The sequence below is a fragment of the Talaromyces atroroseus genome (assembly GCF_001907595.1).
Source record: "Talaromyces atroroseus strain IBT 11181 chromosome Unknown scaffold_0, whole genome shotgun sequence".
Taxonomy (NCBI): Eukaryota; Fungi; Ascomycota; class Eurotiomycetes; order Eurotiales; family Trichocomaceae; genus Talaromyces; species Talaromyces atroroseus.
In genome coordinates this window covers 2,937,273-2,950,279 of record NW_017971432.1, presented here as the reverse complement: position 1 = coordinate 2,950,279, position 13,007 = coordinate 2,937,273, and the positions used below count along the sequence as shown (strand labels likewise).

Genomic DNA, 13,007 nt, shown 5'->3' with positions numbered 1-13,007 from the left:
CTCTATAAGTTACGGCGCTTCTTTCTTTCTTTCTTTCCTTCTTTCTTTCTTTCTTTCTTTTTTATTTCACTTATTTTTCAAATTGTCCTTTTCTTTTGGCATTTTCTGGGTAGGGGACATTGTATCCTTTCTTATTTCTCTTCTTTACACATTCCTCCCTTTCTATCTCCCATGCATGAAAGGTGCTAGTGTCATTATCATCTTCCTCCCCGCCTTTTCGTCGTCACTCCTCGTTCAACCTGATAGTTTGGGAGTGAGCAGACATTGACCAGCACCTATGACCCCCTTTCCCCTCACGGCCGTCTCGAGCTCCCGAACGTGAAACGACTTTTATACCTAGGTAGTTTTATACTATTTTCTCTTTCTTCTTAGATAGATTTAGATTACAGCCATTTCACTAGGAGATGACTGCGCTATATGACTCCGTTGTACTGTTGTTCTATTCGACAGTGACACAGATACTGTTATGGACTTAGTATGAACAGTTAGGGTTAGCTGTAATTGGTCAACTCAGCGAAGTCAGATATATTGACCTCAACTGTAACTCTTTAAGGCTTGAAGTCTAAAGCCCGTGGCTCACTGTTTGATGGCGTGCAGATACGCAGCAACGTCCTGAAGATTCGTTCCTCAACCAGCTGGTCCGCCGACTCGACAATCCACGTCTGGCAATTCCTGTGTACGATTTTCTTTCCGATGCCCTGCTTCTCTTTCGCTGACACATCGTCTTTGTTATTACTATTAACCGCATTCAGTGATTTCTCGGGCACTTTGATCTTGTACACGATGCCCTCAAAGAGGCAGACTGGCGTGTGATCGAGCTTGTGTATCCCGTTGTTGGGCATTGACTTCTCGTCATCGAAATACTTTGTGTCAACGCACTGCAGCGGAGCCCTCGTCGTGGGATAGTTGTCGGAAAACACGTAAGTCATGGCTGCGCTCGGTGTCAAAGCTGAAGCCATTCGTGACGTCGCCAGACGCTTGGATCAGGACGCCGATGTCAGGGTGGCCATGCGAGCGCACAAAGTAGGCCCAGTGATCCATGAATGGGGCGCCATTGAAGACCAGCAACTCGACTAGGAAAGAGCTAGGAAAATCGTTAGCTGCGATAGCTACGGAAGGTAGCTTGACGGCCGCGGAAGGGGAATGATGCAAAGTTCTATAGACTGTCGGTAGTGGTGGAAAAGGAGGGGGAGGAGGAGGGGAAAAGCCAGACATGGCCTGCATATATATTCACGAATCTATCGACGACAGCAAGGAGACAGACAGACAGGAAAGAGAAAGAATGCATCGACGTTCGGCAGACCGTGTAATGATATTGTATTGATACGGTATGTAATTAATTCCTGCAGCGTTTTGTGCACGCCAAGCAAACGAAGCACAGCCCAGCCAATCAGAGACGGCGCTAGCCAGTCGGCTCGATAAATCAGGCATGGACGGACGTCACTGAAGTATTTGTCTCTTCTTCGACTTCAACTTCGTCTCTGTGTTTGCCCTTTGCATGCAGGGGGATATTGCCGGCTATTCCGCGGTGTTTTTCTTGCTTTTAAGCGACGGGCGCACTGGGGCTTATCCAATTTTCACAGTCCTGTGGTACCCACCTCCAACGCTAATACTTTTCAAGTCGAGTGGCGGGGGAGCTGCTTTGCTGTTCTTGTTTCTTATCTGTGAACCGCTCTTGACTTCGTTGCATTCTTTCCCAATCCTCATCGACCGACTGCTATCTCAGACGGTCGTATCCTACACAGACTGTGTGCTGCTGATTTTATTGCGGTTGGATTGGATTCGTGGATGGGATGGACAACGCGTTAGTCAAGCTTTCAAACCCACCTGCTCATCTACCGTGAAAAATGCCTGCCTCGACTAGTGAGGCAACTGGTTGCGAGCATGATGGGATTGCTGATAATCCATCGCCTGGTACGTTCCGTGTGTGTATTTATATGTATTCCGCCCCGCGTCCTTGTTTGACTGCGGCCCTGAAGGATGTAGTACTGTTACAAATTACATCGGAAATTGCTGAAATGCCACTTGACAAGGCTAACTACCACCCCAGAGGCTCGCACCAATGAGAACTCCCTCATGTCTCTGAGTGTCTCTTCATTGGAAGCCGGAGATAATGGCGTCGTAGGCAAAGAAGGCATGTCGACAAAGCAATACAGAGCCCCTATTGCCAGAAGAATAACGGCAAGATCGCCGAATTTGCAGCCTTCCCCTGTCTACTCTCTTCGCAGTCAAGTATCTAGTCTGCGCTTAGATTATCAAGAGGACGAGGAGGATAAAGATTTAACGACTACTAGCAAGCCATCTGAACATGCATTGTTCAGTCAAGTTCTGAATTGGCTTCACCAAGAGCAAAGTAAGCACAGAAATGGCGGCGATGGAATTCTCACTACGGGTGTTAATGGGCGACTTCATGTAGAAGAGAAACGGCATTCTCTCGGCTCTGAGAAGGGACTTGCGCTGGACCAGTTGGAAACCATCCTTGAGCATTATGCGGCATCAGCAAGGGAACAGGCAAACCCTGTTCAGCGCAGACGGTCCAAAAAGCATCGCCACCCGCGGTTGAAGGGGCTAAGGAGAGGCTCGGGCTCGGATTCGGATTACTTTGATGATGCCGTCGTGCCCAGTGTCGATGCTGTCCTCGACAATACCAAAACCCTGGGTTACACTGGTGGCAGTTCCACAGACCATCTTACTCTTTCCGCTGACTCGCAAAGTCGAAACGTGAAAGAGAGTCCACACTGGCTAACCTTCAAATCGGAAATTCTACGCTTGACCCATACGCTTCGACTGAAGGGATGGCGCAAAGTTGCCGTGGAAGACTGTGCTGACATTGAAGTAACTCGCCTCAGCGGTGCTCTTACTAATGCTGTCTATGTCGTGAAACCACCGCGTCCATCGCCTCCCACACCGAATGCTGATAGGACTGCAATAAGGGCCCCAAGGAGGCCTCCTCCGTAAGTTCCACTACTGTATATGTTCGGGTTTCAATTCCTTCTAACAACATCTCTAGCAAACTGCTTCTCCGTATCTACGGCCCACAAGTAGAGCATCTCATCGATCGAGAAGCAGAACTTCAAGTTCTTCGCCGACTAGGGCGAAAGCACATCGGACCCCGAGTTCTTGGTACATTCACAAACGGGCGATTTGAAGAGTTTTTCAACGCCCAGCCGTTGACTCCCCAAGAGCTGAGAAATCCCGAGACTTCGCGACATATAGCTAAACGTATGAGGGAGCTTCATGATGGCATCGAACTGCTCGAGGAGGAGCGACAGGGGGGACCGACCGTGTTCCGTAATTGGGACAATTGGGTAGATCGCTGTGAGCAAGTCATATCTTGGCTTGACAAGGAAATTCTCTTGGATCGGAAGGATTGCTCAGAACCCTGGCGTCAACGGGGGTTGGTTTGCGGCGTGCCGTGGGCAACATTTCGAAAAGCCGTGGAGAATTACCGAATTTGGCTGATTGATCATCTGGGAGGCATCAAGGAGGTTAAGCAACAGCTCGTCTTTGCGCACAATGATGTGAGTTCACCCTGATGTTCAATATGCTTACAAAATATTTTCTTATGCGTTGATTGACTTGGCATGTGGCAGACCCAATATGGCAATCTCCTCCGTCTTGAACCCGAGGAAGAATCCCCTTTACTATTACCAGCCAATTCCCACAAACAACTAGTGGTGATTGACTTTGAATATTCGTCTGCAAACATGCCCGGACTTGAATTCGCAAACCACTTTACTGAATGGTGCTACAACTACCACGACCCCGAGCGACCGTGGGCATGCAACACCCGCGCTTATCCAACACCTGAAGAACAGTACCGTTTCATCTCAGCATACGTGTATCACGGCCGATCGCATTCCTCACAAAACGCCAGCGGCGGGGGTATAGCCACTTCACCACTCACCACGCCAGACATAGCGCCATCTTCCATCCCGACTCCGCGTTTAGCGCCCTTTTCGCTCGATGCGCCAATGTTGAGTCTGTCCTCGCAATTAAACACGCCAGACACTCCAGACAGAATTGTATATGAAGAAGTTTACGAGGCGGAGATCCAGCATCATTTACGGCAAGCGCGGTTATGGCGCGTAGCTAATTCTGCGCAGTGGGTTGCATGGGGTATCGTGCAGGCGAAAGTGCCAGCCATGGAAGAAGAAGAAAAAGAGGAAAAGAAACAGAGCGCAGAAGAGAATGCCACCGCTGTAGGAAATCACGATAACGATAAACACGAAACCAGTTTGGTGGAAGAAACTGACCCCGAAAGCGAGTTTGACTATCTGGCCTATGCGCAAGACCGTGCGCTGTTCTTCTGGGCCGATGTACTTGCTATGGGGCTTGTACGTGAGAGTGAGCTGCCGAGCGAACTGTTGAAGGTGGTCAAGAAGCGGATATTGAATTATTGAATATCTTCTATCTTTTCGGGGGCTACTTCTTTGCTTTCTACTTAACTAGTTGGTCGGCTAGGCGGTGTGTTTCGCGTTGCATAAATCATCTTGTATTCACGCAGAGCGTATACCCATTCTTCGTTCAATGTGTGATATATTCAATCAGAAGTATTGTATTTCCTTTGATATTCGTAGGATAGTATGATCCACCGATCAATGCAGCAGATAGAAAAAACGAAATCATCATGAAGGGTCATATCGTAGTTATCACATCAAGCACAGAGTACAGTCATGTATAATACAGTAGAAAGGATCCGTAAATGCACGATGCCCAAAGATCGTAGTATGCAAAATAGGAACATAAAAAGAGACCCGAAAGAAGGGCAGAGAGGCAAATCAATAGCCCCCTTTGCTCCTCGCCTCAGCCCTTCGCAAGGTCTCTTTCTTCGCATTCTCAACCCACTCCTCGTATTTCCCTTCGGCGACTTTCTTTTGCACCACACTCTTTACAACCTCACCGATAAACCCGACAAAATTCGACCGGCGCAGCGTATTCTCCCATGCCCATGCTTGTCTCTTCGCGTTCTCGCGCTCCAGCAGTTCCACGTCACCGATGTCTTGTGCACGAATGCGCAAATCGCGCACAGCCGCCATCAAATTGAAGCGCACTTCGCCGGCCGGGTATCGCGCAATTCTTCGTTGAAGCACTTCAATGACCTTTTCGGGGAAAGTTTCATTGTCGCACTCGCCATGGCTGATGGGGAAGGGCTGAAGACCGTCTAATTCGTACAGTTTTCCGTTGACGGGCGTGTAGGCGATGAAATGATAGACGTCGCCTTCATCGTCCTGTGCGGTTCGCTGTGTCTCGTCGACGAATGGGCTTGCGCGCGCAAACGCGTTGTGCGCGGTACGGATGGCTTCGGAGTTCGATAACGCTTCACCGAGGAGGTCGGATGGGAAGCCATGGGTGAACGTCTTGAAAGAAGAGAGCTCCGATCCGATGTCGATCGGGACGGGGGTGCCTGAACCAGGGGTATCTTGGTTTAATATAACTGAGAGAATCGCTTGTGTTCCGCAAGCATTCTGAATCGTTTGTGCCGCGAAAAAAAGCCCTTGATCAGCGGCGGTTTGATCGTAGGAGCCGTCTACCGGTGCGGAGCTATCGCGCGACTGTCCGCCAATCCATTTGAAAAGGAAGATGACGCCGTATACGGGACTGAGGTAGATCAGGATGATATGTTAGCCTCACAAAGAGCCAATGTAGGTAAACTGGTGTAAAGAGAGACAAACCTCAGCGAGCGTATTGTGTCGGCATCGAGAGAGATGAGTTCTTCGAATTGTACACCTTTCACTCCCAGGTTTTCAATCAACGAAGTGAAAACACCCTATTTTGGAGTTAGCATAATGCGACAAGTGACGCTTAATGCAAACCCTCGTGCTCACCTCGTCAGACTCGATGGTGCTCCATCCACCACCGTCGGCCATGGTCTCAAATTGATACTTGAGTCTTCTCCTTTCTAATTCCTTTATTTGACCTTCTCTATTGCAATATTTGATAGCAAAGAGCGATTTGTTAGGCAGAATATGCAAATGTTTGTGGAGTCCAAAGTTGTAATGATGATTCAGCGGCCAGCCAAGTGAAAGCTAACGTAATTTAGGGAAGTCGCAACGGGAGCTATTCTCTAATAGGTAATATAGCTATCAGCCTGAAAGCTCAGGAATAATAATTTGTAAATTTGCAACTTATGGTCTGCGAAGAATTAGTGTGAGAAATTTCCCACCAATTGCCAAGAAGGCAGTGGTTGTTGCCGTATTAAGCTCACAAGACCCACTGTTTAACTAGCAGCTGCATCGGACCCCTGGGCAAGTTGGCACCGACATAACTACTACAATGTCGCAAACAAACCAGGAGAATTCCCTAGCTGACAATTCTCCGCCGGAAGGTAGTCATGATGCTCCATCCAGCAACTCAGATGCTCCCAGCAAGCCACGCAAAGCTCTTCTTCGCGGCTTTATTACTCTGTCCGAGGCCGAAGATGAAGAGGATGATATGAGGATAAGATTACAATACGCGGAAAAGCGAGGGGAATTTTATAACGAAATGAAGAAGAAAGAGGAAGAAATTCAAAGTGTTGTAGCTTCTCATTGCGGGTTGACAAGCCCTGATTTGGTTCATATACCGGACATGTTCGACGAGAAAAGGATATCATGGATACATGGGAGCTTCAACATCTGCATTCCAGTATCCATCACGCAGTCAGGGATATGCCCTCCAACTAGGATGGCATTCAGGGTTCCTTTGCCGTACAAGGTTGGTGAGGATTTCCATCCCGGAAATTGCGAGGAAAAGTTGCGATCCGAGGCTGCAACTTATACTGGATAGGCGAAAACTGTCCAGATGTTCCAATTCCTACGCTGCGCGGATTCGGGGTTCCTAGTGGACTTAGTGTAAGCGCCGAGGTTCTTTCATAAATGGTATGGTCTCTAATGATGTTAGTTCTTTCAGTCTAGATTCGCCACACCTTGGCAGAGGATAAAATCCTGTATCTGTAATCTTTTCTACCGCCTATGTGGGAAAACAAGGCTTTGTGATTACATTCCTCGGATGAGAACAGCTTTCTTAGACCACGGCTATACCTTGGTTAATTGGGTCGAGACCGAGGACGAGCAGATGCTTTCTAATGTGTTTAATCAAACACATACTGAGGCACAAATACAAAATCTCTATCGAAGCATAGCAAGGATCTTCATCTCACTTGCTAAGATTCCGCAACCTCAAATTGGCTCTTTGACTATTAATAACAATGGCGAGTTAAGCCTATCTAATCGTCCCTTATTCTGCCATTTACAACAACTAGAGAATTGGAACATTCCAAGCGGGATACAACTTATACAAGTGCTGATACGTTCTACTTGGATCTACTCTACTTGGATCTACTCGCTAGCCATGACAATCGTCTACGCTATCAAGGAAATGCAGTCTTCGGTGAAGATGACCCACGTCGTCAAGCTGTAGATCTAGTACTTACGCGAGCGAGTCTTGCTCACTTCACTGATCGATCTCTTCGTGATGGACCATTCGTGATGTACCTGACGGATATGCATCCCAGCAATATCTTTGTCGATAAAGACTGGAATATTAAGCATATCATAGATCTAGAATGCGCATGTTCATTACCGCTTGAGCATTTATTGGCTCCATTTTGGCTTACAGGCAAGGGGGTCGACCAACTCACCGGGCCAGAGTACAAGCGGTTCGAGAAGCGCTACAGGAAACTCACCAATGCTATCAGGCATGAAGAGACCAATGTGCCGCTTTGCTATAAGAACAGAATGTACTCTCTGGCCGCAACTATGGATCGCGCTTGGGAGCAGCGTCATTACTGGTACTTGCTCGTCTTAAGACCTCCCACGGGTTTATTTAACATTTTTAGAGAACAACTGCAGCCGCTATATGAAGAAGCGCCTGACGGGCCATCCTTGAGTGCAGCTGTGTCTCCATTCTGGACCCCAGGCATGGGTTCATTCGTGAGATCAAAATTGGAAGATTTGGCTCAGTATCTCAAGGAAGTACGAGAGATTTTTAATAGTGACAAGAGCGGGAAGGTTTACATGCGATAGGCATGTAACAAGATTAGAATAAATTCTCCGTCTCCTGGTTCATGCTGCTTCTAGCCTTGCCTTCGTCTTCGCTTCTGCGCATCAGCACCGCTACTACTCAGTTGCTGTGCCGCATTAGGATCCTCAGCAACTCGGGCAACAGTGCTTCAGCAGTCCTCGGATTCCGATGCACGTCCACCATGTTCCAAGGCAAGCATTGCCTGTTCTCGTGCTGCTTCGACACTATCACTGGTGTTTGTTGAATTCCCAGACGTGTCGCTCGTGATAGATTCCCGGTTAGCAGCAATGCTGTCATTTCCCGACCTAGTGGATTGGTGCGTGCGGGTTCCAGCCAAACTTTCCTCCGCGCTCTATGTGCTCCAGTGACTGGTCTCAAGGCCAGTCCTTTGACTAGAGGTTGCCATAGATGGAGCGGTCGACTGTGCGTAACCTGAAGCAAGGTCTGCGTCGGCTCTTGCGTTGGACATAGTCCTGATATTTTCAGCAGGTATTTCCTCTCATGAGCATGCGATAAATATTTTCGATGCAGGGCAAGTGAACCGATATGCCTACAGTCAATAAGAGACCAGAACCAGCTAGCTGTAAGTCCTCTCTACCCTGTCCCCAGGCCTAGGCTTCGGCTACCTATCAGCCTTGTTGGGCATGACGGAGGATAACGAGGGGCATGGGCCTACTTGCATACATAGCCAGATGTCCGTTCTTTCTCTGAACAGCTAGCTGACTTGTTAGAGCCCATGCGGTTACCTCACAGGCCATCCGTTTTCAATTTGACTTGAAGCATTTTGTACCAACAACTATTCGTTCCTACCAATCGCATCTATCTGCGGTTCCTGAAGCGTGAGTCAAATGACTCCGCTGCAACGGCATGGCATGTTGGTGGCAGGATTCCTCTACCTTTGCTAAGTCCACATCACAGTAAATAAACACAAATAAGAATGCAACTAAAAGGAAAAGACCAAAATATCCCGAAACCACATCGCAAAGCCCAGATAGTAAAGAAAATATATATATGCCCTTCTTTTTTAAGAAATATCCATACGCCCGCCGTTCTAAGTCTGCCAGAATCATCCAATCCCATCACCACCGTTATTTTGAACGCCCAAAAGAGGAAAAAATGTATGTCGCTGAGATAGAGATTTTCCGCAAGTGAGCTTTAACTTAAGCCGTTATTCTTGTATTTGGAATCGCCGTAACTGAATCGTAAGCAAAGTAGGATTGAACTTTTATATGTATCCGTAGCGCCCCGCGTGAGGCCTTTTCTGTTTTCTCTCTCTTTCTTTTGCCATCTCATGTCCACAGTTCAGAAGTAGAGCTCGGACCAGTAATCGGGATATCTTGAGCAAGATCGGAATGGAATGTACCGCCAGCTTCGGTCGTGGGCATACCGTGAATCGCCTCGCTCCCAAATGACGAGAAGCCAGCGGAATGATCAATAGCGGCCCCCGGTCTGCTGTAATCCGAGAGAGAATCGTCATAATATTCAGACGCATGTATTGAAGGACTCATGTACACATTCGAAAAATTGCCGCTCGATCTGTACGTAGGGGAAGCTTGAAAGGGGGAAGTGGTGGTGGCGGCAGCGGCGGTCGTTGCGAGAGGAAATGATGAAAGCATAGCTGGAGTGTATGATGCGCCGCTGGTGACGAACGACGAGGAGAAGTCGTGGAATTGATGATATGGACTGGGAGGCGTTGGAACCACGTGGCTCATGTGCTGCATCTGATGGGCGTATTGGGTGTGGCTTTTGTAGTCGTTAAAATTATGTCGGGGGGCGTCCATCAGACCGGCTGCTAATTGTGTGATATGCGACAGAGGGAAGCTGGACTTTCGAGATAGGAGGATTGAATCGATGTTTTGAATGAGACTAAGCGTCATGCAACCGATATATGAGCCTTCGATGCTAGGAAAGAAAGGTTCCAAGACCAGTGCTGTCGAGTAAACATGGGCCAGCACAGATAGGGCAACGAGATCGCCCTCACCACCTCGAAGCAATTTGGTTGGCAACCAGAAGATCCACGCTCGCAAAGTCTGAAGTCGCGTAAAGGCGGCCTTTTGAGATTGCATTGGTAGCTCGTTGCGTACCAGCTTCACATAGTCAATCAATTCTGTTATGGTGTCATGAAACTCGGAAATATGGCTTAGACGCTCTTGAGATCGATGTAAATCAACAATAGTGCTGTCGATATTTCTTAATATCTCATTCCGGAAGTGTGGTGTCCCTCCGGGGGAACTATCGAGGTTATATGTCGAATTCCTGGTCCGTAGAATTCTTTGACTGTCTAAAATCTGGGCAATTTCCGATGACTCTTTCCAGGACGGGTGCATGGAATCCAGGACCTGGAGGCCAAGTCAGCGATCTGATTCTCTTCAATATCTCCAAGCTAGTTTGGTTCTTACATATATTATTCCCTTCTGAAGAGTCGATATTGATTCCCTATTATCACGAAGTAAGCAACACGCTTTGCTAATACCCGGGCCTTGGAAACCTACCAATCCGTGGCCTGCCACGACAAAACAAGCGAGGCTGCAAGTATTGCGTCACAATTTGCTTGTGAGAACGTCCCCAGCGCATTCTGTAGTCCTTTGGATGCGGTTTTTCGATAATGATGTGATAGATTCAAAATATCCTTGCTACCAGTCACATACGTCATGTGTAATGCAGATAGTGCGAGAATCCCGTTCATGACAAAGTCACTCATCACAGCAAGGGCGAGGAGACTGTCAAAAGAACAAGATTCAGCCCATCAGTTAGCGTGAATCAATCGATCAATCACGAGTAAGAATAGAAACTAACCGTGGCATACAGGCAGACCAGACTGTAGTGTGACCGAGACCCCGGCGGTGCAAGTCGATGGATAGGCCAGCAATGTGATGGATCAGCCGAAGGGTCGATTTCGAAAACCGATGCCAATCATTCCGAGGACATTGAGAAAGCTCTTGAAACGGAGGAATTCCCGTGGTGCGCCAATTCTCAATTTCAGCATCAATCTCCGGGGTCATCAATAAATCGAGAGGAGTCTTCGGTGTCTGCACAGAGTCATCACGAGTCGTTTGCACGTCCATATAGTCGCATCTGCAATTGTGCTTTGTGCAATTGCGACTGTTGCAGATCATATATTAGCCGGATTATATACGCTTATTGAGCTTCAGCAAACAACATACCACTGAGGAAATGTTTCGTCACATCGGATATGCCTTCGTTTGCATGTCCGGCACCCATTCCTTGATTTGGTATGACTTTTTCGAGGCGGACCTCCTCCGGGGCCAGGCATGACTCTGATCTCGATGAAAGAATTGTTGTGCGAGATCGGAATAGTCGTTATGATGTGAAAATCCGGGGTTGTAGCCTTATATATTTCCCAACATGTCACGGTGACTGCTTATGTGAACGATTTGTGAAGAAGAGGATTATGAGTGTATATATATACAGAGTAAAAAAGATGAAACGGACCAATTCTCGTTTCAGCCCAGCAAACGCAGAACGGTACAGTGTAACCAGTGATGGGGCCGTGGTTGCGATTCCAAAACCGCACGTGTTTGCGAAGAATGGTCTTTTTCAAGCTAGTATCCTCGGCTGTTGCATATTGCATATATTCGGAGGAAAAAGGAAAGAGAACGAGAGGCGATAGAAAGTCAGCTGATGATAATTTGAGACCTTGAGAGACAGCACGACGAAGGCTGTGTGATTCGGCTGCTCTTTCGCTCCCTCTATGGCCCGAAGGGTTGAATATTTGTAGTAGACAGTCCTACGTAGGGCCAAGACATAATTAAGAATGGCCCGTCATGCTGGGATTTCAAGTCAGGTGCAGGTACCGCTAAAAATGACTGTTCGTTGGGCGGATCAACGGGCTTGCTTTTTCTAAATGCTAGGAGGAAATACAATGGAGAAGGGCGGCGGCGGAAGGATAACTAACGCACTGGGCCAAGCGCCAGCGTCATTCCTTTGTTCTTTGTTTTTCTTGTTTCCCTTCTAGCCCGTCTTCTCATTCGGCAAAGGCCTTCTCCTTCACACTTCAGCTTTGCCAAAACCATGTGGCCTGTGTGGTTTGGGGCCGCTTGGCGCGGTGCGTGGCGGAGTCCAGCTCCAGTTTACTCAACAACTGCGCTAACTTTTCCGACATGACGGCGATCGTAAGTTTAAGACAGGACAACGGTCTGATTGGATGTGATTGGGCGTGATTGTGGCCTACTCTGGGCCTGCACGGGGAAAGGGATGCTGCCTGGCTTGCTTGCAAACCCGTCAGCATGCATTGCTCAATGCAGCCCTGGCACTCGGTGTTTGCTGGTCCGTCTCCTCCGAGGAAAGGAGTCGGAGAATGTGAACTAAGGTAATCAGATCATCAAGATTAAACTCACTCGCTTCCAAGCCTCTATGTACTTGGCGTCCGTAGCGAGAGGACTGTGGCCAGCTTCTCCGGGCTAGAGCAGTAGCTAGTAGCTACAGTGCCAAGCAAGCTTCCAGCGAGTTTAACGGTGGCGAGTTAGCGGTTGACATTTCCCCTGGCCCTTTTCTTTTCCTTCCTGATTGCACGAAAGCTGCGTCTCGTTTACCGTTCAGTATATTTTTTTTTTTTTTTACAGCTCTGCTTTCAATTTGCGGCTGGCCGAGTTACCAATGTGAGCTAGTCCAAACTGGGAAACCTACGCTCGGGCGGATCTGATTGGCCTGGCCCCCCTAGTCAACAGCGAATCACGGCGCGCTTTCCCTTGGGCACGCGCTAACCGCCAAGCCGCCATGCCCAATAAGACTAAGAGCCGGCGGGCTAGGCCGAAACAAGCCAAGCGGGCAAAGTCTACTTCGACTCCGACTCCGGCGTAAATATTGAATAATCACAAAACAAGAAAAAATCTTACCAACTCCGTCGGTACTGATTGCTCCGACGGGATCGTTTGTTGCTCTCGATTCTCGAGTCACATGAATGAGATAGATCTGCCCTTCCGCATTGGCCAAGTTGCAGAGCCTCAATCGTCAATCAGAATCAAGGGGTGGGCAGCCGCCTC

At 48.2% G+C, this 13,007-nt stretch overlaps 5 protein-coding genes across 5 annotated transcripts; 2 read left to right on the top strand and 3 right to left on the bottom strand.

Moving 5' to 3' along the window:
- Positions 1–472: 472 nt before the first annotated feature.
- UA08_01018 (hypothetical protein) lies at positions 473–929 on the bottom strand (the record flags this gene model as incomplete). Its single annotated transcript, XM_020259759.1, has 2 exons — positions 473–495; positions 581–929. The coding sequence occupies 2 exons, from the start codon at positions 927–929 to the stop codon at positions 473–475; spliced, it is 372 nt and encodes a 123-aa protein (XP_020123743.1).
- Positions 930–1,847: 918 nt separating this feature from the next.
- On the top strand, positions 1,848–4,403 carry UA08_01017 (hypothetical protein; the record flags this gene model as incomplete). Its single annotated transcript, XM_020259758.1, has 4 exons — positions 1,848–1,914; positions 2,051–2,954; positions 3,011–3,521; positions 3,594–4,403. The coding sequence occupies 4 exons, from the start codon at positions 1,848–1,850 to the stop codon at positions 4,401–4,403; spliced, it is 2,292 nt and encodes a 763-aa protein (XP_020123736.1).
- Positions 4,404–4,781: 378 nt separating this feature from the next.
- Positions 4,782–5,870, bottom strand: UA08_01016 (hypothetical protein; the record flags this gene model as incomplete). The annotated part of the gene is made up of 3 exons (XM_020259757.1): positions 4,782–5,601; positions 5,676–5,770; positions 5,829–5,870. The coding sequence occupies 3 exons, from the start codon at positions 5,868–5,870 to the stop codon at positions 4,782–4,784; spliced, it is 957 nt and encodes a 318-aa protein (XP_020123737.1).
- A 406-nt stretch (positions 5,871–6,276) lies between these two features.
- On the top strand, positions 6,277–8,006 carry UA08_01015 (hypothetical protein; the record flags this gene model as incomplete). Its single annotated transcript, XM_020259756.1, has 3 exons — positions 6,277–6,696; positions 6,769–6,833; positions 7,244–8,006. The coding sequence occupies 3 exons, from the start codon at positions 6,277–6,279 to the stop codon at positions 8,004–8,006; spliced, it is 1,248 nt and encodes a 415-aa protein (XP_020123734.1).
- A 1,287-nt stretch (positions 8,007–9,293) lies between these two features.
- UA08_01014 (hypothetical protein) lies at positions 9,294–11,278 on the bottom strand (the record flags this gene model as incomplete). Its single annotated transcript, XM_020259755.1, has 5 exons — positions 9,294–10,343; positions 10,404–10,440; positions 10,497–10,724; positions 10,801–11,106; positions 11,169–11,278. 5 exons carry the CDS (start codon positions 11,276–11,278, stop codon positions 9,294–9,296), a joined length of 1,731 nt encoding a protein of 576 aa, XP_020123735.1.
- Positions 11,279–13,007: the final 1,729 nt, after the last annotated feature.